Here is a 21,016-nt window from a genome sequence, read left to right as displayed (position 1 = left end):
CAAAGCTAATCGAAATGTAAAAAAAGGGAAAATGTGAATGCACAATTAAATATCCAATTTCAACTAAGACCAATAAATAAAACTCCAATGTATTACAGATAGATCCCCACTGTATTATCACTAAATTTTTTAGTCTGAAAACATTTAACAAGTACCTTGGCAGCCTCTTGTGCCATTTTGAGCAGGCTGAAGAACTCATTTCGGATTCCTGGCAGAGTGATCAGCTCAAACATACACTCCTGCGCCTGTGCTAGCATCAGCCGGATCAGCATGCTCAGCATTGCAGGACTCATATCATAGCTGGGAGTGTGCGTAAATGTCTCCTTCAGGAAGTGCAGCACACCTACAGCAGAACGGACAGACTTCAACATTATATATACAACAAACCATTCCCCTTATATTTGCCAGTCCACTGCAGCACAGCGTAAATTAAACAGAAAATTCTAGATAATTTCTTATTAAGCTTCCCAACATTATAGCTAATTTCTTATTAAGCTTCCCAACATTATAGCTTATGTAAAATAGCATTGTCATCTCTTTCATTTAATGATTTTACAAACACAGAGATCTTAGAGATAAAAAAAAGACTTGTATGACAGTGTGTCAATCAATTTCTGTAATAATCACAGCAACAAAAGGGGAGAGCGATCATATTTAGACTATCTTTCCGGTGGAGATATACAAAACATTATATGTGATGAAAGACAGCGGGGTTGGCTGTTTAAATAGCTTAAGAAAGCAAGCCAAATCTCTCTTAATGCTGCTGTTAAAAACTAACACAAGCCACTGAGTTCCAATGAGCATGTGACAGATCTGCTGTTGAGGGGGAAGAATTACGTCATGTTCACTCCACCTTAAAACACAACCAGAACCTGAATACACATCTGTTCTCATGAGGCAGGAGTTCAACCACGGTTCATCATAGATAGTTTTGGATACCTTACCTTCTCACAAACTTATCTGCATATAAGAAGTGGATCTACTCAAAACCTCTCACCTGCAGATTTCTGGAAGGCAGCGATGGCGTCCTCGAGTCCAGCTTGTGTCTGTCTGTCAGCACGGGTGCCAATCTGGGAGTAGAGAGCTGCCATGTTGAAAAGCATGCTGGCTTTCTCTAGAGAGATGTTCTGCTGGCACACAGGCATGCCGGTAAATGAGTCATACCTGCGTAGGCACAAAAAAATGTGTGTTGAAACTCATGTGAGGCTTATTTTTTTTGTTCAGTTGCATATGTAATGCTGTGTTAATAGGAATTGCATACTATATGTTTATTAACAGTTCCATTAATTCTCTCCTGCTTTTTAACGTTGACACATTATCTCCCTTTGTCTCTAGAGTAATAAATGAACCAAAAAGCTGACATAGAAACAACAAACACAGCCTGACAGCCCAATCAGACCAGTTGTGTGTTTCCTCTGAATGAGTTATGTTTACAGCTGATACAGAAGTGTATAAGTTCATTACAAGCATATTACTGCTGGTGTGGGCGAGATGCAACCTACCATGTGAAGAAAATGCCAAGCTGGCGCGTAGGAGAGAAAAATCGAGTCTCCAAGAAGGAAAGTTGACTGAAGTAGTTGGCAAGCAAATCCACACCAGAAGGATTACGACTGGGGGTCCGACAGGCCTGAAACACACACATTTACTTCAGGATCTTTGATAATACCAGTCTCATTGGTTAGCCTTGTGCATCTGTTTTTACTGATCAGATTTTATTTGATCCTAAACTTCAATTTCAACCAAGAATCAAACCTGGCACCTTTTAAAGATGTTGAATCATACCTGTCTCAGGTCCATCAGGTCATCGATCTGATCCTGAAAGTTTGAGCCGTCTTCACTGTAGTGTTCCAGGATGAAGTCCTGTTCAAATAAAGCATTTTCATATCAATTCATTGATATTTCAACGCAAACACAAAAAGGCCACACAGTCACAAACCTGTTCTCCCTGTTAAACTTGTCTGAAAACAGATGTAACAATAACATTGTGTCATAGATTCACCTGCATTGCTTTGTCATTACAGATCAGCTAAATTACAGGTTGAAAGCATCTGATTGATCCTTCTCTCTCAACAAACATCTCAACACCCACTTATTTATAAGATAATAAATGCCATGCATGCATCAAACATCACAGTAGACTTTCAAAAACGTTTTATTGAGTCTTTGGCTTCCTTGTTTATTATTCTGTGACCTACTTTCTGTTTTCACTAAGAAAAGCTTTGAGAATCATGAAAGCCACCTTACTCAATGCCTGATAACTGAGGTAAACATTGAGGGGTCGTCGTGAAAGAAACTGACCTTGATATGAACAGAGAAATCGACATCCTTTGTCTCCTTCAGTCCCAGAGGGATGAGAGGGATGCTGGCTGTCTCTCTGTAAAATGAATACAAAGAGAGAGTAGAAATTAAATTTAGAAAAACTAAGGGAGAACACTTTCAGTATATCAGTAGGAAAGAATAAGGCTTCAAGGCTGACTCAGAAAGGCCAGACCCACTAATCTGTGTGTGACTCAGAACTGAGACATGCTTGTGTATGTGACCCCTTTCACACATTACTAATACTATGACAATTCTCTGCAAGTTTCAATCAGCTCTAAGTCTGAAACAGCTGATACCTGAGTAAATGATGGTTTACCATCACAAGCCAATTAACCTACTTACTTCATAGAAAAATATTGACCATTTAAAAAATTGGACTTAAGAAAGAGGTGTCTGTGTGTGAGTGGGTATGTCTGCGGGTTTTGTGCTGATCAGACTTTGTAAACTTATAATTATGCATGTCACAATGCAATGACAACATGCATATAATTATATTAACTACAGTGCTTGCACTGGTGGGGCATCACCAGCACCGCTCAAAGCAGGCTGGGTGAAGACAGACTAGAGAACACATGAGTGTGAGGTGATGAGAGGCAGTCCTGGTCTGTCCTGATTGCATCTAGATGACAGATTACAGTGCAGCACCAGTGTGGTTCTGGGTAATGTTTGTGAGAAATATTGCTGGATCAGAGGAAACGACAGAGGAAATATCACTCGTGCTTCAAGAAGATGTGCCTGTAAACTAAATTATATGTGTCTAAAAAAAAACAAATCAGAATTTGAGTTAGACTGTAAGGACAATAATGATGTTATTAAATATTTCTTTCAAATAAATGCTGTTCTTTTGAACTTTCTATTCAGAAAAATATATTAAAATAGAAACCATAAAAATAGAAAAAATAAAATTATAATATTTCACAATGTTGCTAGCAGGACGAGGCCGAGGGCCGTGGGAGAATGGCGCGAGGTCGGTGGCGTGATAACTAATGAGCGCCACCTGCGCAACGCACCGGTCTCGAATCACAGAGGAGCGGAAGCATAAAAGGACGACAGTGGAGATCGAGAGAGACAAGGTATTTGATGTTTTGTGTTTTACTGTTTATTGTATTTTTAATCAAATAAATGCAGCCTTTTAAAACAAACAAAATCTTTCCAACTTAGTAAGGTATGCAAGTTTTAACATTGGAGTTATAAATTGATCATGTATAATGTAACAACCATGAACAATTATACATTTATAAATAATCTAGATAACAATGATCAAAACTTATACAGCATTTATTAATCTAATGCATTAATTAAGGTTAACAAAATGAACCTTGTTGTAAAGTGTAACCAAGTAATTAAACTCAAAAGGCAGGAGAAGATGTGTAACACAAAGTTTGTGTAATTCGGGCATTCAAATTCTGGAACAGGTTACTTGCATGCTTAGATATAAGAACTCACTCTCAAACTGGAAACAAAATTCATTTCAAACTCCTAGAGAATAACAATAACATTTCCATGTTGCAAGTGTAACACTGAATCACACAACTTCAAAGAACGCAAACCAATCACGGTGCAGAGAACATTCACTGAAGTGATACACAGAGAACAGAAGACCGGTTTGTCTGTACACTCTTCAAGCCATGAGAAAAAAAATTGTTTAAAAAAACAGACAGAGAGGGATAGAAGGGGGGTGCAGGGCATGAAAGAAATGAAAGAATGCAGTTCTGTACTTATACTGATACACACACACACACACACAGTAAGCTGGAAGCCAGGTGCAAAAGAGAATGCCACATTGTGTGCAGCTACAGGAAGACCTTGTTCTGTTCAGTCTTCTGTGCATGAAACACCGGTGATAACACTGCACCAATGGGAATATTCCTTTTCTCACACTCAATCATATACAGGAGGTGATAGGCTTTGTTTGTTTTAAAGGACAAATAAAGAGTGTTTGTAGAAATTTGAAGAAACACATTTGCAGTGCGGAGGAAGAGAGTAACCGGAGATTCTGGAGAGAGAACGCAGGCTGGTATGCACAAGCCCTTCTAAGTCAAAAAGCGCAACCACAAATATACTCACAAATACAATGTCTGTCCAAAACTGACACACCTACTGCTTTATTACTGCTATTAGTACCATTTGAAAGCAGCAGTACATTACTAAAAGTATGCAATGACACAACTGGAAGTATTGGAATCATGAAGAGACCAAAATCAAACAAACTGAAACTTTTAGTTTCTTCAGAGTTGCCACCTTTTGCCTTCTACCTATGCTGGGGTTCTTTAAAGGGGTGGTTTACTGCTTTTTTTCTTTGCATGATTGTGTTTATGGGGTGCAATATAACATGTCTAAGGGGTTTTTTTAAGCCTGATTTTTCATAAATTTCACCTATATTGTAAGCCGCTCTCTCCTCTGTCATTTGAATGACTTCCTGATTCTATGAAATCACTCCCTCAGAAACAGGCAATGGGCTCAGATTGGTTAGTTGGGCCGGTGCGTTGCAATTGGCTAAACTGCGTAGCGCACGTTGTCTGGAAACTTCACGCCCATTACCTTTACAGGCGAAAGTTGCATGTGCTCCGGTCAAATGTAAATAATGGTGTCAATATCAGTTTGAGCCAGAATCAGACCCAAAATGCAGCAATGAAGAGAGTCAAGCAGAACCTCCCCAAACACGGCTCTTACAAAACGTTTCTGAATGGTACATTTTTGTATTATCATTATTCTATTCTACTATTATTATATAAGAATATCGATATGCTGTTACTTGAAAATGCTACTGCTGCTTGTTAGCTTTTGAGATAGGGTTTTCTCCTGATTAAATATTTAATATAACTGAATAAATGACTGATTAATACCGTTTTTTAAAGTTATCGTTTTATCGTTATAATGAACAACCGTTTATCTATTCGCAAAACTTAGTTTACTCGGTGTACCGTTTTCTTTAGGTGTACATGTGGCAACTGTTAAAGTGCCAACAGAACGTGAAAACATCTGATAACAGCAGCTGAAGTTTGCTGCTGCGATTACATATAATTTAACTTTATACGCGTTTGTCTTATACACACAAAATAGCATCAAACTAATTGGCTACTATAAACAAACAGCATTGGCATTGGTTTACGTTCTTGATCAAATTGAAAAATTACGTCATAAAGTATACATGGAAAATACATTTACAAAATTAGTACATAATTACAAATTCAGGTCCAAAATGTTTGTACGCGTTTGTCATAGACACACAAAATAGCACACTTTCGAAGGCATGGCTACTGCTCTCCACTATAACTCTTCCTCTTCGACAAAGCCGCAGAAATATGGCCATGCCCCCTTTTTTGCATATTCCGGAGGGAGGGTTGATTATGGGTTAGTTACGTATAAAACCCGGGAAGCATCTCGTTGTAGTCCCATTCGAGTCGTTTTTGTAGGCATTAAAATTCCTGATTTTTAAAAGACGATATCTCTGCTTACGTTGAACTTTCAGCGCAGAAACTTTGCAGATACTGTTCATGCACCAACAGCAACATTACACACGATTTAAAATAAAAAAAGTGAAATCGCAATCAACCACCCCTTTAAACCAACGTCAGACACCTGAGATGCTTTTTAGGTGGAATAAAAATGTAAACACTTGTTGGTAACTTGAATTTGGATTTAAGCATAATTTGAGCCAAACCCACCTGTTACAGGACAGATCAAAGCATAGGAGATTTAAAAGATTATATTCATCGACAAAACAAATTTTAAGTTCAAATCAAAATATTTAAGATTATGAGAAACATAAATGCAGTCAAACCTATGCCTTTGTTAAACTGGGACAGTTCACCGAAAATTAAGACAAGAGATGATATTTTGATAAATTAGTATTTGGTTTGTTTGTTTTTATACAAATTTATACAATTGTTTTGGACCCTACTGATTTTCATTATATGGATTAAAACATTCTTCAAAATATATTATTTTCAGCAGAAGAAAGAAAGTCATACAAGCTTGGAACAAAATAAGGGTGAGTAAATTATTTATAATAAAAAAAAGTAAAGGGTGGGTGAATTTTCATTTTTGAGTGAACTATCCCTTTAACACATACCACACTTTTACTTCAAAAAGAAAAAAAGGGAGATCGTCTCTCATGTTTACAGCTTTAAAGCGAGTTATAATTACGGATGTAGGTCAGGGGTTCAGAATCAGGTGCAGATGTCTGCAGGAGGTTTTTCTGGTTTACTATGAACCCTTCAGGCCTTCATTGTGGGTTCATTGTGTGTTATTTTATTAAGGGATAAACACTCTTTCATTAGTGCTTGGCCTAGACCAGTGTTTCTCAACTCCAGTCCTCGGGACCCACTGCTCTGCACATTTTTTATGTCTCCTTATTTAACACACCTGATTCAGATCACCAGCTCGTTAGGAGAGACTCCTTGAACTGAACTGAGTGTATCAGATAAGAAATGTACAAAATGTGCAGAGCAGCGGGTCCCGAGGACTGGAGTTGAGAACCACTGGCCTAGAGGAACAAACCTCAGACTGTAAGCCTCAACATGTTATGAAGCTAATGCAGATGAAGTACTAGGCCCGTACTGCTCAGTTAAGCAGGGTTTGAGCTTAAAATATATTTCGGAGCTTTCTTAGAGCAAAGAAAGACGTGTTCCCGTGCAGAGGGTGAAGTAGGCCAAAGAAACTCAAGATTGCGTTTACGTGTACACACACTCTCACTCACAGTGGTCTGAGAGGCAAAAGAGGGCTTAGAGAGGATTTAAAGAGGACTACAATACAACTGTAACCAAGGAAACATACTCTAACCTACAAAATAAACAAAACATACACAGCATGATGGTCAAAAAAGCATGACTGCAGTGCCACTAATGAATCCTTTCATTTTGGCTGCAGGGTTTACTTTGTATGCCTAATGAAAGAATCACTAAAAGACCCTTGAATACAGACGACGTGTATTCCTCTCTATATTGCCATCTTATGGTATGATCATTCTAAGCCACAACATTTTTTTTACAAATGATGATTCTGACAGAATTTGGTGCCAGTAAGAGAATGTCAAACATGCTATAATTGTGATACCATTGAAAAGGAAGCAGAAACACAAAATTAAAAGAAAACTTGAGCACACTCCTGCACATCCTCTTCTGACACGTGAGAGGAGACATGTGGCATGTGTACGAAAGAGGAGGATGAGCCAGAATCATCAACCTGTCAACCCACCTCTGCATAAACCTGTCTGACTAGTTGTGTGGAGTGGAGTCTTTACCTATTGGAAATTTGATTCATGTAAAGAAACTTGAAAAGATGTACCCGATTGACAAATGAACCTGCAAACCATGTCTCGTCTTCCCTTTAAACTTCAGCCAAGTTTAGATTATTTCTCAACTATAAGGGTATATAGCAATGGAGGGAGCATTGGGTACCATAAGTAGAAGAGGCCCTCCAATCAACCTTTTACCTGAACACAGAAGCCTCCTTTACATTCCTGGTCTTCAGTGTTTCTAGGCAAATTAGCATATTTTCCAAACTATGAAATTGCTTTAAAAAAAAGGTATGCTCTATAGGCGGTATGCTCTATGCCTCATAGGCACTGTTTTTGATTATTGTGAGTGGCTTGCGGAGCTTTAAAATGTGGTGCTGTGGGAGTTGTTGTCTTTCATACAAATGCGCCCTAAAGTTATTTTCTGTCTTTACTCGGTCAAGGCACCAAATTCGAATTACATATATTAATTACATTTCGACTACATATATGACCCAATTTCAATTAAGATTAATGTTGAAATGGGTGAAATGCTCCTTTAAACAAACAGAAATTGCAATAGTATTTTCTTCTCTATTGTGATGTATATCCTATTGAAAAGGCTTGTCAAACAAGAAAAAAATAAATTGTTGGACAAGACTTGATTTTGTCCATTGGGATTTGATAGGATTGCTGGATTGTTGTTGTTTGCTAATTGCTGCCATCTCATTTGAATGACTGGATTATTATTATCCCAACACAGAGATATAATTTTTTTTAAATTGGCCCTTTCTTAAACTTCCTACTGGAAGGCCTTATGACTGTGTAGCAGGAGCTCACAAAATTCCTTCTGAGATACAAGTCATAATCACAGGAAATTTATGTGCATGTTAATATTCAAACATCTATCCTCTATAACCTCCTAGATCAGTAGAGAAAATGTGATAATACAGCATAATGCAGTGAGCAGGGAGTTCAGCTCTTATATTATTCTGCACACACCCCTTACATTACTGTAATTCATCGGGGAGGCTTTGAGTGTCCAGATAAACTGGACATGTGCGTGAGTAGTAACTGTGCATCCTTTTCTCTATAATGGATCATAATCTGCCTTGAGTAAGTTCTCACTGTATCTTTCATCATCATAATCAGTGCAATGTGTGTGTGTACTTACTGTACGTTCTGATAAACTTCCACAGAGCTGTTGAGTCCTTCCAGCTGTTCCATAAGAAGCTGTAGATCTGAGTTGACATAACTTAACTCCAGCACCACCTGCTCCCGAACCTTATTATTGGACGTCGCCCTTGAGAAAGAGAAAGAGAGGGAGAGAGAGGATAAGCAGAGGTCATATCTACAGTAACTCACAACATGGCATCATTGGCACTATGTCTCTGGTTTGAAATGTCCTGTTAGTTCAACATCTGCAGTACAGAAGGGAGAGGCTGATAAGAATGTAGCTTTTGTTATTTTGTGCTTACTGGCACATGATAGAAATAAGTGGCAAGTGTGCAGCCATGCTTGTCAAAGAAAGGCTTTAGAATTAAACCACACAGTCCTGATCAAACACTCATTAAATAGGAAAAAGAGATATGCCTGACTAAAACCAATAGCGGCCCTATTTCATCCTGTGACTTTTACTCTAAAATCTTGTCAATGGGAGGAAGGGAGGTGAGGGTGAGGTCAGGTTGGACTGGAGACTTGAGCTCTTATTATTCACACAGGCAACATCCCACACAGTTGTAAAATACAACAAATAACTGTTTAATCACATACCTTGTGGTTCTAACAACCACACTCAACAGAGGAAAAAAAGAAGACTACCAAGACACTTGTCATATATGTAATACTACTACTACTACTACTAATAACAATAATTATACAATGTGACAAGATCAGGATGTTCTTTCATTTTTAAGTAAATATCTCTTATGAGTCATGTTTTCCATTGTTTAATACCCAACAAATCCCTCACAGATGTTGGAATCGCATCTACCTGAGTGAGAAATTAACCTCTCTCTGCTTTTCACATCTTCTATTATATGCAGTGGTTCACTTTCAACAGCAGAAGGGCTCAAAAAAATATCAGTGGTTTTCAAACTTTTAAAAACCTTTTGAAAAAAAATCAGCTCACCACTTTTTTAACCACTTCTGATGATGCACGTGCACTTTACGATCCTTGACGCGATTGCAACGCAAAGTCGATTCTGAAATAATTTGATCAAGCTATAGGCCTACAATACAGGAATTTTAACCAATTAATAGCCTATTGTTTGCTGCATGCTTATAAAAATACACAAAACATATTCCACAACAAACTATTTAAATGTAATATTCAGAACAGAACAAGAATTAAAAAAAATAATAACTATAAACAAGCCAAAACAAAATAATTGAAAGCGAAAGTAAAAGTAAAAGTAAGGAGCATTATGCTCACGTAACTCTCTCATTAGAATCAAAATGTTTCAACATTCGCGATGTATTTGATGGTAAACTATTCTTTATTATTGGTTTTGTAGCAACTTCACTCACGTTGCAATATCGACGGGAAAAAAATCATCCTTTTTTCACATACGCAAAAATGTGCTTGGAAACATCACAGTTGAGCGGTGCTTACGCTAAATGGTACGAATTGTACTACTGCAATTTAAACAGAGCAGTGTGATTTTATATTAGGTTGACTATTTTATTATCATATTTTATTTCGGCAGCCTGGAATGGTGTATTTGTGTGTGTGTGAGGCGCGGCACTGGAAACAAAAGCATACCCCGTCACTTTGTTCATACATAACACCATTCATTTATATTTGTGTACACTCGCAATAAAACACAACATTGTGCTTTTGTCAAACTGTAAACTCTTGTCAAACTTAACCTACAACTGTCACCCAACCAAAATCACACACAGTTTAAAAGCAAACATATTTATAATTCAAATGAGAATAAAGTTAGTGTTAATTACAATTTTAAGGAAAACAAATCTATTGATCTGAAATGTGTGTGTTGCTGCCAATGGAGCGAACGAGAGTGTGTTGCGGAAGGAACGACGAGTGTTTGTGTGTTGCTGCCGATGGAGCGAACGTGTGCGTGTTTTGTGTATACTGTATATATTAATGAGAAGGGTGGGCCTGCTTATTCTGCATAATCTGGTCCCAAGTCGGTTCGCAGGACGAGAGGGCAACACGCATGTCAGGAGAAGCATTCCGTTCAGTTTGTTTCGTTTCGTCAAGGTTTTTTGTTTTGTGTTGCCTATGGCTACGAGTAGGTCGGTCAGGTGACATGTGGATTATTTATTTTGCATGAATTTGAATGTTATTTTAGTGTACTTCTAATCAAAGCTACTATTATTAATATTAATATTATTAGAAAACGGATTTTTTTTTATTTTTATAAATCACTGGCGACCCATTTTTTAATTCTCGTGACCCTCGGACCAGGGTTTAGTAGCCTATATACAGTATTATTCTGTACGCAAATGCACTTTGGCAGGGTGGGACGTTACAAAATTAGCACTCAAACCGGTCGGGCATGTAGGCTCACTCAAACAAACACACAAGAATGTGGATTAGAAAGATAGGTACGAGAGAGAGAGAGAGAGAGAGAAAGATAGGTATGAGTGAGAGAGAGAGAGAGAGAGAGAGAGAGAGAGAGAGAGGTACGAGAGAGAGAGAGAGGTACGAGAGAGAGAGAGAGAGAGAGAGAGAGAGAGAGAGAGAGAGGTACGAGAGAGAGAGAGAGAGAGAGAGAGAGAGAGGTACGAGAGAGAGAGAGAGAGAGAGAGAGAGAGAGAGAGAGAGAGAGAGAGAGAGAGAGAGAGAGAGAGAGAGAGAGAGAGAGAGAAGGGAGTTTAATAAAAGCAGATGACTGCCTTACAATCAATCTTTTATGTGGTCTCTTCTCCCATGAACCACAAACCTCTGAGACCCATGAATGAGAGAACATTCCAGATCACCTCTGAACATAGAGCAGCTATGAATGGAAGGTAAATAGATTGGGCAAGAATCCACACCCCATCCCATTAATGAGCTCAGGCAAAGAAAAACACTCAGACATCCGGCTCTATTGAAGGGCTATAAAACTGACTCATGAATATCATTAAAATACATACAATCTTTAGATCTGACTCACACATTAAACACAGAAGTAATTAGAGTGTTTCACTGAAGTATCGAGAGAGAGATCTTCAGGCAGCGTTTGCATGTACGTGTGAGAGACGCACTACCGTCACCTCTCAAACAGCCTAATTTACAGCTTCTGCTGACATGTCTGTGTACGTGCCTGCGTGGATGTGTAAAACAGGCTGACAGGAGACCTCAGGGCCATTTGCACATCCATCACAGCATTGCAATGACCTCACTAGTGTACTTGTCACAAACGTCACCTGTTGACTAAATCTAAAAACATTCCTTCGAGATTAAAACCACCAAACTGCTTTATGCCTCGTATCTGCTTGGATCCAGCCCTGTTTCAGTCAGCCAGCTCACCAGGGAACTACACTGCGACCAAAATGGTCGCATATGCGACCTTTTGAAATGCCATTGCGACCCTAATTTTTAATGGGTCGCAAATGTATCACTGATTATTTTTGTACCTATGTTTTTAGGCAATATGCTATGCTTTACTATGAGCATTTATTAAAACAGAAATGTGTATTTTAAGAATACGTTTTATAACGTGCTCTGAGCATTCAACACATCAAGTTGGCTTCAGCCCCGCGACCGTTACTTAGATTAAAACGTACCATTGTATCAGTGCTGCGCGAGCTCTCTCTCTCAGAAACACGGACGCGCGCACACAGAGAGAGAGAAGATAATTGTAAAATGAAAATTGGCTATAGTTTAAATTTTGTTCTTGCTTGTTTTTTTTCTGTCAAAATGTCAGAAAGCATTTTGTATTATCCATCCGTGTTTTTAAAATTCGTTAAATGACGGCCGTTTTACTGCTAACACAGCCCTCATTATAGGCCTATGTCGGATTCATTTAACTTATACTTGATATTATTTTTATAATAAGTGATTTGTTATGCTATTATTGGACTTCTTTCTATTCATTGTCAACTGTTTTCTATAAATATGTTTGTATTGGCTAACATTTATTCAGCTAATGCGTGTCCTGTTTAAAATGTGCAATGTTCAAACGCAAAGACAGCAAGTCACAAATAGAAGCCGTTTTCCCTGGATATTGGAATAATAAATACAACACTTTTTTTTTTTACTCTTTTCTAGGGGTTTCTTAATTTTAGACAAGTTGACCAGCACACATTATATGCAATGCAATATAATGCATGCGTGTCCTATGTGTGACATATTTTGCACACAGGTAAAGGTGCCCAATATCAGTCATTTCTAAAGTAAAAAAAAGAAAAGAAAAGTGTTTTTAAAAATATCTCTTTATTTGATTATCAGTAAATTTGTTTTCTATACAGAGATATCGACCATAACACCAATATTAATATCGGTTATCGGTATCGGCCACAATTTTCACATCGGTGCATCACTACTTACGAGTTCACGAGTCTGCCCATCTGTGCAAACCATAGCATGTTGAAATCCATTTTGCTCTTTATTGTGTACAGTATTTTCTATTGCAGTAAATCTATCCCAACCAATGTTAAAGAAAACAAAAACAAGGCGGCATGTGGTTTAAAACATGGCAAGTAAAATAAAAAGCACATCTGTATGCAATACAGTTTCATTATTGTTCATTATTATCCAGAGCGGCTTACTATAAATAATTTGTGCGACCAAATCATATTTTGCGCTAGTAACTGAAAAAGTTAGTAGTGCAAGTGCCACCAGTGGAAAAGGTTAGTGTAGTTCCCTGCTCACAATATCCATCCACACGCCAGCCAATGTCAGATGACAATAATTTAACCAACATTTTAGCCCCAACATATCATCAACCTACAGAGAGTAAAAGAAGGGAGACTCATCCAAACTTTGTTCTATTAAGATTTAAAAGCCACTTTGATGTCAGTGCCAATCAAATGCTCTGCTCCAAGGACCAACCCAGCAGGTGTGTCCTTCAAAACCATGGAGACAACAGACACACTTAACATCCCCATGGCGACCGGTTTGTCCAATGTTACAGTGTGTGCTTATCGTACAGGGAAAAACATTGGGATCTTTTGAGAGAGGTGATATGAGCTGTGATTTTCACAACAAGATGCAACAGCAGTTCTGTAAACTTCACAAATATCTGTCCTTTCTGAATGATCGTTGGTGTTTACTGAAAAGATGTCAGTGCTTCACATCGGCTCACGTTTCATTTATATAAATGCTTCCTTGAACAGAACTGATAGAAATCTGACAGACAGTCTAGAACTGGCCAGTTACAATCAGGCAAATTATGTCCTACAATCAAACCAAACTACAATCAGAGCTTTTGTGTCCTCACACAATTTGCATCAACAATTACAGTATTCAAAACCATAGATAAACTGAAATTTCAGCAGCTGAAAGAAAATAGGCCAAAATATACGTAGATTACTATTCAAAGTTGCTCAGTTTTTCTTAAAGAAATTACTAATTTCATTCAGCAAGAACACATTAAATTCAAAAGTGACTGCAAAGACGTTTTAAATTGTTACAAAAGAAATCTGGTTCAAATAAAATGCTGTTCTTTTCTCAAACAATATATTAGTAGCACTGTTTTCAACGTTGATTATAAAAACAATAGCAATAGTATAGGTTTCTTGAGCAGCAAATCATACTTTTACTTTCTGAACAAAAAAAGCAGCCTTTGTGAGCATAGGAGACTTCTTCATTTTTTTTTAAAAGCAATTATCCCCCCAAAAACTACTAACTGTAACTAAATAAACAGTTATTTTGAAGTAATGGCATTCTGATTACTGCACATCATAAAGGTGTGTGCCAACCAATTTATGACGGCTCAACAGTGACACATGCATAATTATAATGTTTTGTCAATAAGCCATACCAATTGAAGAAAGTGAATGTACTCAATTAGAAAAATATATGTTATATTATTTTTGGCTTAGTTTTTCAGCCCAATAGGCCCAGATTTTCAGTTTGAACAAAAATTTGAACCACTATTCAAACCACATTACTAGTTACAAACTGAACTATCGATTCCAAATTCTAATTCACAATTATTTGTTTTTAGAAACACAAATGTGATTAACATTTTGTAAACTGATGTGTTCTTTTGTATGAAAAAATGTTTCCTTGATGCCATAGCGTGCTACAGAACACCAGAAAGGTGACACCAAAAAATGATTTGCATGTTACTTTGCATTTTTAGTTAGACAGTTTTTTCCTCTCTCATCTGGTTCAGCCATAGTAGTACGCATGGCTGACCAGCGGTTAACATTCAAATCAGTGCCAGCATTTCTTAGTTGATAGCTGGCTGCTAGAATGTTCAAAAAAGGACTTTGCATGGTAAATATATCTCAAAGAGCATACTTGTCAAAATAAACTGATCTAAGCAAAGCACGTTTTTTAAAGAGATTAAAGGGGAAAATATTACTTCACCTCTGGCAAAATGGGCTTTCAATAAAACGTGGCTGCCAATACAGTAGAAAGTAGAATTTTTTTTTTTAAATTGGTGCTATCTGACTAGAGAAAACAGAAAACCTTACCTTTTGCAAAATAGGTAGGAAAACTGCAACACCCATAATGCACTCACATGTTGCCGTCCAAGGCCACTCCCACCAGTCTGCTATGGATATGCTTGACCAGACAAAAACCGCCTTGCTTTTTTACGGAATACTACTTTGTAAACTTTTAGTCATGATGATGGTGTCGAAGGGGGGATTAAAGAAACTGTCATTCTGTCAGTTACGCTCATATAGCAAGATGTTGCCGCGTACAGGTAGGAAAGCTGTGGCCACAGTGTTCCGTTTGACCATAATGCTGTTTAAAGAGTAGACATACTACTATAGAATGATACAATTTTCAGTGATAAACCTACCCTTACAACTGTTTTGTTAACAACTCTCTGTCAATCCGACTGCCCAAAGGAAGGGATGCAAAAATGTTGAAGTATAATCTGTAGTTTTCACGAATACCCTGGAGCAAACGCATCATTCTGCGGACTTTTGCTGACAAATAAAAGTTAATTTCTCGAGCCAGATAACAGAGAGATTGAGTAAACATTGTTCATTTACATATACTATAGACATTGTAACAACACACTTTACGGTTTCAGGTTTCAATGTCCTAGTTCTAGGCTCCACTAGTATCTATCAGGTCTGATCTCAAATCTCACATATAGCATTCCCAGCCTCTTTAGTCATCAGCTTTAACAAAGGCACAATGTTACTGTGTCTATCATCAACTCCAAATCTAAAAATGTGAAAGGCACACCTGGCAGGTGAGATGAGAGTGCAGATGAGCTACAAACACTGGCTTTTGCACACAGGCAAACAGACAAATTATTTGACGACAGGTTAGCAGCAAGGCTTCTGACTGAAACCTCATCTCAAAAAGAGCAAAGTATTCCTCCAAAACAGTGAAATGATTTACCCGACAGAGCCAGGACTCTACGGTCTAATGCCAGATACTTCAAGACAAGATGTTATGTAACGAAAGCAAAACAGTGAATGAAAGACTACAGAACTTTATTTAAAAGAAAAAGTTGTTTCGTCAATGATTGAAACATTATTGGGTTATTTTGGGAACGATGTCCTGCATTTGTTTGCATATCCACCCACATGCCCGTAGACAAATATGAGGTGAGGGTGATAAATGAGCGCTTGCCCTTGTGTTTGTGTCCACCCATAAGTGTGCTTGACTTACTTGAGAAGGTTCTCTGCTCCAGCTCTCATCCTCATCTGTTTGATGATTTGCTGGTTGAGAAGCGCTCTTTTATTCTGCAGTTTACTGCGGCCAGTCTGAGCAAATGGATTACATCCCTGTCAGAGAAAGAGACGGAGAGAAAAAGATTAACAACAATTTACATGGCTCTGGGGCGAGGGCTCCCTATTGACAGCTAATATAAAATGAATTTATAGGCTGTTTGTGTTTTTATGCACTGTGAACATTTCGCAGTCTTATAAACCCCAACTACAATGCATTCCATAGTTCCTATAAAAGATAAACAAAGAAGCACATGCCAGCCAACACATACACCTTGTTACGTCAGTAAGGTGTGGCGTACACAGTACATGATGTAAGGAGATAAATTTCCCCCACCCAGACACGCCTATAGAGAGTATCTACCTGTCATAAATCTGATAGCTGAGGGAGGAGGTTTGATTTACAGGAGGCTGGTATCAATCTAGATGGATAAAAATGCAAACTGCTTATCGCTCTTATCGTGACAAACATTTTATGAGATCCTAATGTGAAAACGTAATGTTTAGGCCTATTTCGGAAAATACGTAAACAAGCTATGACTCACTGAGCACAAAGGAAAAAGCACCAGCTTTCAATGGAGAAGTGATCTAACTTTTTATTTCATTATAGCCCAGTCCTTATGTATTAAGTTATACATAACTGACTGCTTGATACATAGCTACTGATACTGACTGCTGTTTGTGTGAACAATATAGTTTTTTTTTTCCAATGTGATGGTAATTTATGGTATTTTAATGTTTAAAAGCGGCTACTGACATTCACACAGTCACTGTTTAGGATCGACAAGCCTAGCCATGGAATGCTGTTTGGTTTGAAGGTGACCTCTGTGGAGTGGTGCTTCATGCATTGCTATACTATTAGAAATGGACAATGGACTGTTTGCTCACAAAATTTCACCCAAATCTCACTAATGTGACTCTTGAATTGTTATGTTACAATAGTAGGTTGCATACCATATGTATAACCAAAGTCAATACCATTTTATATTCTTGCAACAGCCATGAATAACATCTGGAAGCACAGATACAAAAGTAAATGTTAAAGATGGTGACTTTCATACTACCTGAAAGTCTTATTTGACAATTTTTTTTAATAATGATTACCATCGAGGTTTATCTATCAAATCTTAATTAACAGACTTTGGCGTTACAATGCTTTATTTATGAGTGCAGATGAGTACAGCTCTGGTGGAAGAGAGACATTAAATGCATCTAAAAGTGTCAGATAACACACAGCTCATATCTCCGTCTCTATGTGTTACCAAAACCCCAAATGAAAAGAAAAATACCCTGCAACACACGTGAGATAGGAACATGTGCAGTGCAGAGTGCCTCTCGTATTGCATAACATGACAGACTAGCTGCCCCGTGAGGATTTGTTCACACAATATAGGTCGCCCGAAATACACAGAAAATTTAAGATGGTCTATTTAATTATATAATTTGGTTGTCACTTTTGTTAATAATCTGACTGAATGTGAATGCAGCAACCTCAAACAAGAAAACCATACTCTGCTGCAGTGTAAACATTGGTTGTCTCTCAATAAATGCAACAGTGTTTGTCAAAGAAACCAGACGTGACCTCTGCACATTCTAGAATACTGACAATGTTTAGCGAAGCAGATCCAAAGAGCTGCCAGCACAACTGCGTTCCACAATCACATAGCAATTACCCTGGACTAACAGTGCAGACAGAGCAGAAACAAGGTCCACATCAAACCAGGGCACAAATGAGACAGAAAACAGGGCCTCAACTGAGTTGTATAAGTGTTCAACATTTTGCAACTGTTATATATGGTGGGGTATCCACACAAATATGAGACTATGGTAACAAATGTTAATTTCTATTCTCAGCCTTGAAAATAGTCAATGACTAACCATTCTGTCTCAAAGTTGGGCTACAGTAAACATTAAAGAATTAGGCAACAGGGAGTAGGCTAAATGCCATTCTGAATATTTTTTTCATTTTCGTTTAAGACGCACTCTTTCCTTCTTACTCATAGCTGATCGGTCACTTTACGTAATGCTATGAGATGTTCAGAAGCCATGTTATACTAATCCTGAATCACAGAACAGCTTCTCTTGCCTATGCCAAAACATGAGATTGGAGCATCTGTGTTTCATTAATGTTTGTGGTTTGGCTATGCACTGTCACTGGGCAGATGCAACACTAATAGGAGGAAAACTGGGGGAAAAAATGCTGAGTCTGCGATTCAGTTTCTCGAAGCAGTGCAGCCCAAGCAGGATCAGCTCAGGCGAAAATGGACCAAAACCACATCACCGGTCTGAACCAGCTCCCACCTGGTAACAGGCCTGAAACCTTCTCGCTGCAGACAGCGACCAGACTCGTTTTCAAAGACTTCATGTAATAAATGAAAATGAGACACAGGAAATGTACTAAACAAAAAAAACTGCATTTCCTCTCAAATCCAATCAGCTTTGCAGTACCATAACCATATCTGCCCACATTGATTCAGAAAACCCAGTCAATGATCAATTTTGCTTTCGTTCTTTTTTTTACTTCCCGTTCGTGTGAAAGTGCCGTCAGACAAACATTCCAAGAGAAACTGTAGAAACCAATAATGCAGGCCAGTTTTACATCAACCACTTTAATATCAATAAGAAGCCCTAAACAACAAAGCCCAAATGATACTCTCAACACAAAGAGAGGTAAGCTCAACAGTTACACAATTTAACAATAGACCTCTTCAGCTGCCATTCACACCAACAAAACTAAATTCCATCCAGAATCTATAATAAATGTCAGAATCCTGTCACACGTTACTCTTCCAAAAGTTAACAAACACATATAGATGTACAAACAAGAAGATAGGCTACAAGAAAATCAAGATACAAGTATTGATATGTGTGAAGAGTAATACCAAATACTGTAGTCACTCAATGGTTTATTTACAAACACACTGAGACAATTTCACCATGATCACTGCAGAACCTGAATTTAATCAAAGTTGTCCATATAAAAAGACAAGAAAATGCCAAAAACAACTCTTTACACAACTTGCTTACAAATAATTCACAATAAATAACCACAGTTTCCCCCAAAATATGATAGTTCTGCAAAATCATGACATAATATGTGATTGTCTTCGGTCATGTTTATACATTATGACAGTGGCTCCTATTAAGAGACTATTAATTTGTATTGACTCTATAATAATTGATAACGAAAATAATCGACAATAAATTTGATTCTAACTTCACAGACTTCATTGAACGAGTGCAACTGAATAGCAATGCAATAGTTCTGGCAAAAAACATAGGCTACATTTTTCAAAATATTTCTTGTTAGGCATTAGCCTAACTGCATAAAATTCTAAACGTAACACAAGTAGGCCTAATTGTGTGTGTGTGTGTGTGTGTATATATATATATATATATATATATATATATATATATATATATATGTGTGTGAGCAGTAACTCAATGTATTACTGTTATGGAGTAAAAATGTAATGCATTCAGATGAGCGAGATGTGTTCCTGCGTCATATCAGTTTTAGTTTTTCTTAATAGCATGTAAGTTAGCCTACATTCACTATGTTTCATTGCCTTCAAATGGCACTCAGTGGTAATCCTTAAAATAATAAATTATATACATGGTTAATTGTTTCTGAGACTAAACTGTCTTCGCTTGGCATTGTTTTGTTTGGGCAGCAGAGCAGATGTGTGTTCATCTCCAACAGATCCTGTTACAAACACCTTATGAAGAAAGGAGGCTGAATGCCTCGTCCTTCTAGCCTGGGAAAACCCAGACGAACTTCAGGCAAATTTAGATTTACGTCTGAGAAAGGTCTAGTTTTAACCAGGCTATCGTCCTTCACTTCTGTCTGAAATCTACACTTCACGTCTTACAACTCATGAAAGAACATAAAAATAAGTCACGAATCTTTTCAAAACGACACTAGCAAAACTGCAGTGATGCTACATATATCTAAGACCGTGACTAATAAAAGGTCTTGAGGTATTTAACGTCACCAACGGAACCTTCGAGAAAAACAGAAATTAAACTTCGAGTCTCTCTTACCTTTTTGAAGTAGCCATTCTCCACCGGACCGTTGGTCTTGCACCCATTGGGAATAAGAGTGTCCGTCATTTCTTAATTCTCAACAGATGGCCTCGATGAAATTCAGAAAGCAGAAGTTGTAAGACGTTCCAGCAGCTCAACAGGTGTGTGTCTCCAAGGCGATCTCAGTTATCTGTTGATGCTCCACTGTTGTCCAAACTCTCCTAATCACATTCAGCATTCGCTATTTGCTACACTTCCCCGCCCCGCTCCGGATGCGTCATGAGTCAGTGGAGCTGCCCCTCAGTGGGCGGAGTCTGTCTGATCTCACCTGCGCAATTGCCGCGCCCCCGATTCGGCTTGTTTATAAACGCCCTGCATCAACGACGTTATATTTAGTTCAGACATTGGTGACTGGTTAACCGTTAACGGATAGTCCAAACGCATGGTCCAAACGTACCAGTCGGCATATCATAGTTTTCAAATTAAAACAGTGCTTTAAAGAGCTTGGATTTTGCTTTATTGTTTCTTCTCAGTATATAGGATAACTCATTCAGCTGTCAGCAATCACAGACGTGCCTTTTTCCAGTTTTACATTTATGTGTATAAATGTATATAGCCTATATATATATATATATATAT

The 21,016-nt window shown here is 37.9% G+C and overlaps 1 protein-coding gene across 4 annotated transcripts in view; it reads right to left on the bottom strand.

Moving 5' to 3' along the window:
* rhpn2 (rhophilin, Rho GTPase binding protein 2) overlaps positions 1-20,669 on the bottom strand; it is a 33,103-nt gene extending 12,434 nt beyond the window's left edge. For 2 of the 4 annotated variants that reach the window (XM_077228979.1, XM_077228980.1), the window contains exons 1-8: positions 20,396-20,632; positions 16,293-16,408; positions 8,712-8,840; positions 2,299-2,374; positions 1,783-1,860; positions 1,503-1,627; positions 998-1,164; positions 156-343 (exon numbers count right to left, since the gene is read on the bottom strand). In XM_077228979.1, coding sequence (XP_077085094.1) covers positions 156-343; positions 998-1,164; positions 1,503-1,627; positions 1,783-1,860; positions 2,299-2,374; positions 8,712-8,840; positions 16,293-16,408; positions 20,396-20,464 — 948 coding nt within the window. In that variant the 5' untranslated portion in view covers positions 20,465-20,632. Of the gene's footprint in view, positions 1-155; positions 344-997; positions 1,165-1,502; positions 1,628-1,782; positions 1,861-2,298; positions 2,375-8,711; positions 8,841-16,292; positions 16,409-20,395 lie in introns of all 4 variants that reach the window. The other 2 variants (XM_077228977.1, XM_077228978.1) reach the window with 2 other exon arrangements.
* Between the last annotated feature and the right edge of the window lie 347 nt (positions 20,670-21,016).

Source organism: Siphateles boraxobius, unplaced genomic scaffold (genome assembly GCF_051911475.1).
Source record: "Siphateles boraxobius isolate OS27281-9 unplaced genomic scaffold, OSU_SipBor_1 130, whole genome shotgun sequence".
In the NCBI taxonomy this organism is placed as follows: domain Eukaryota; kingdom Metazoa; phylum Chordata; class Actinopteri; order Cypriniformes; family Leuciscidae; genus Siphateles; species Siphateles boraxobius.
Note: the sequence above shows the minus strand (reverse complement) of the source record. Positions and strands in the feature narration are given on the sequence as shown.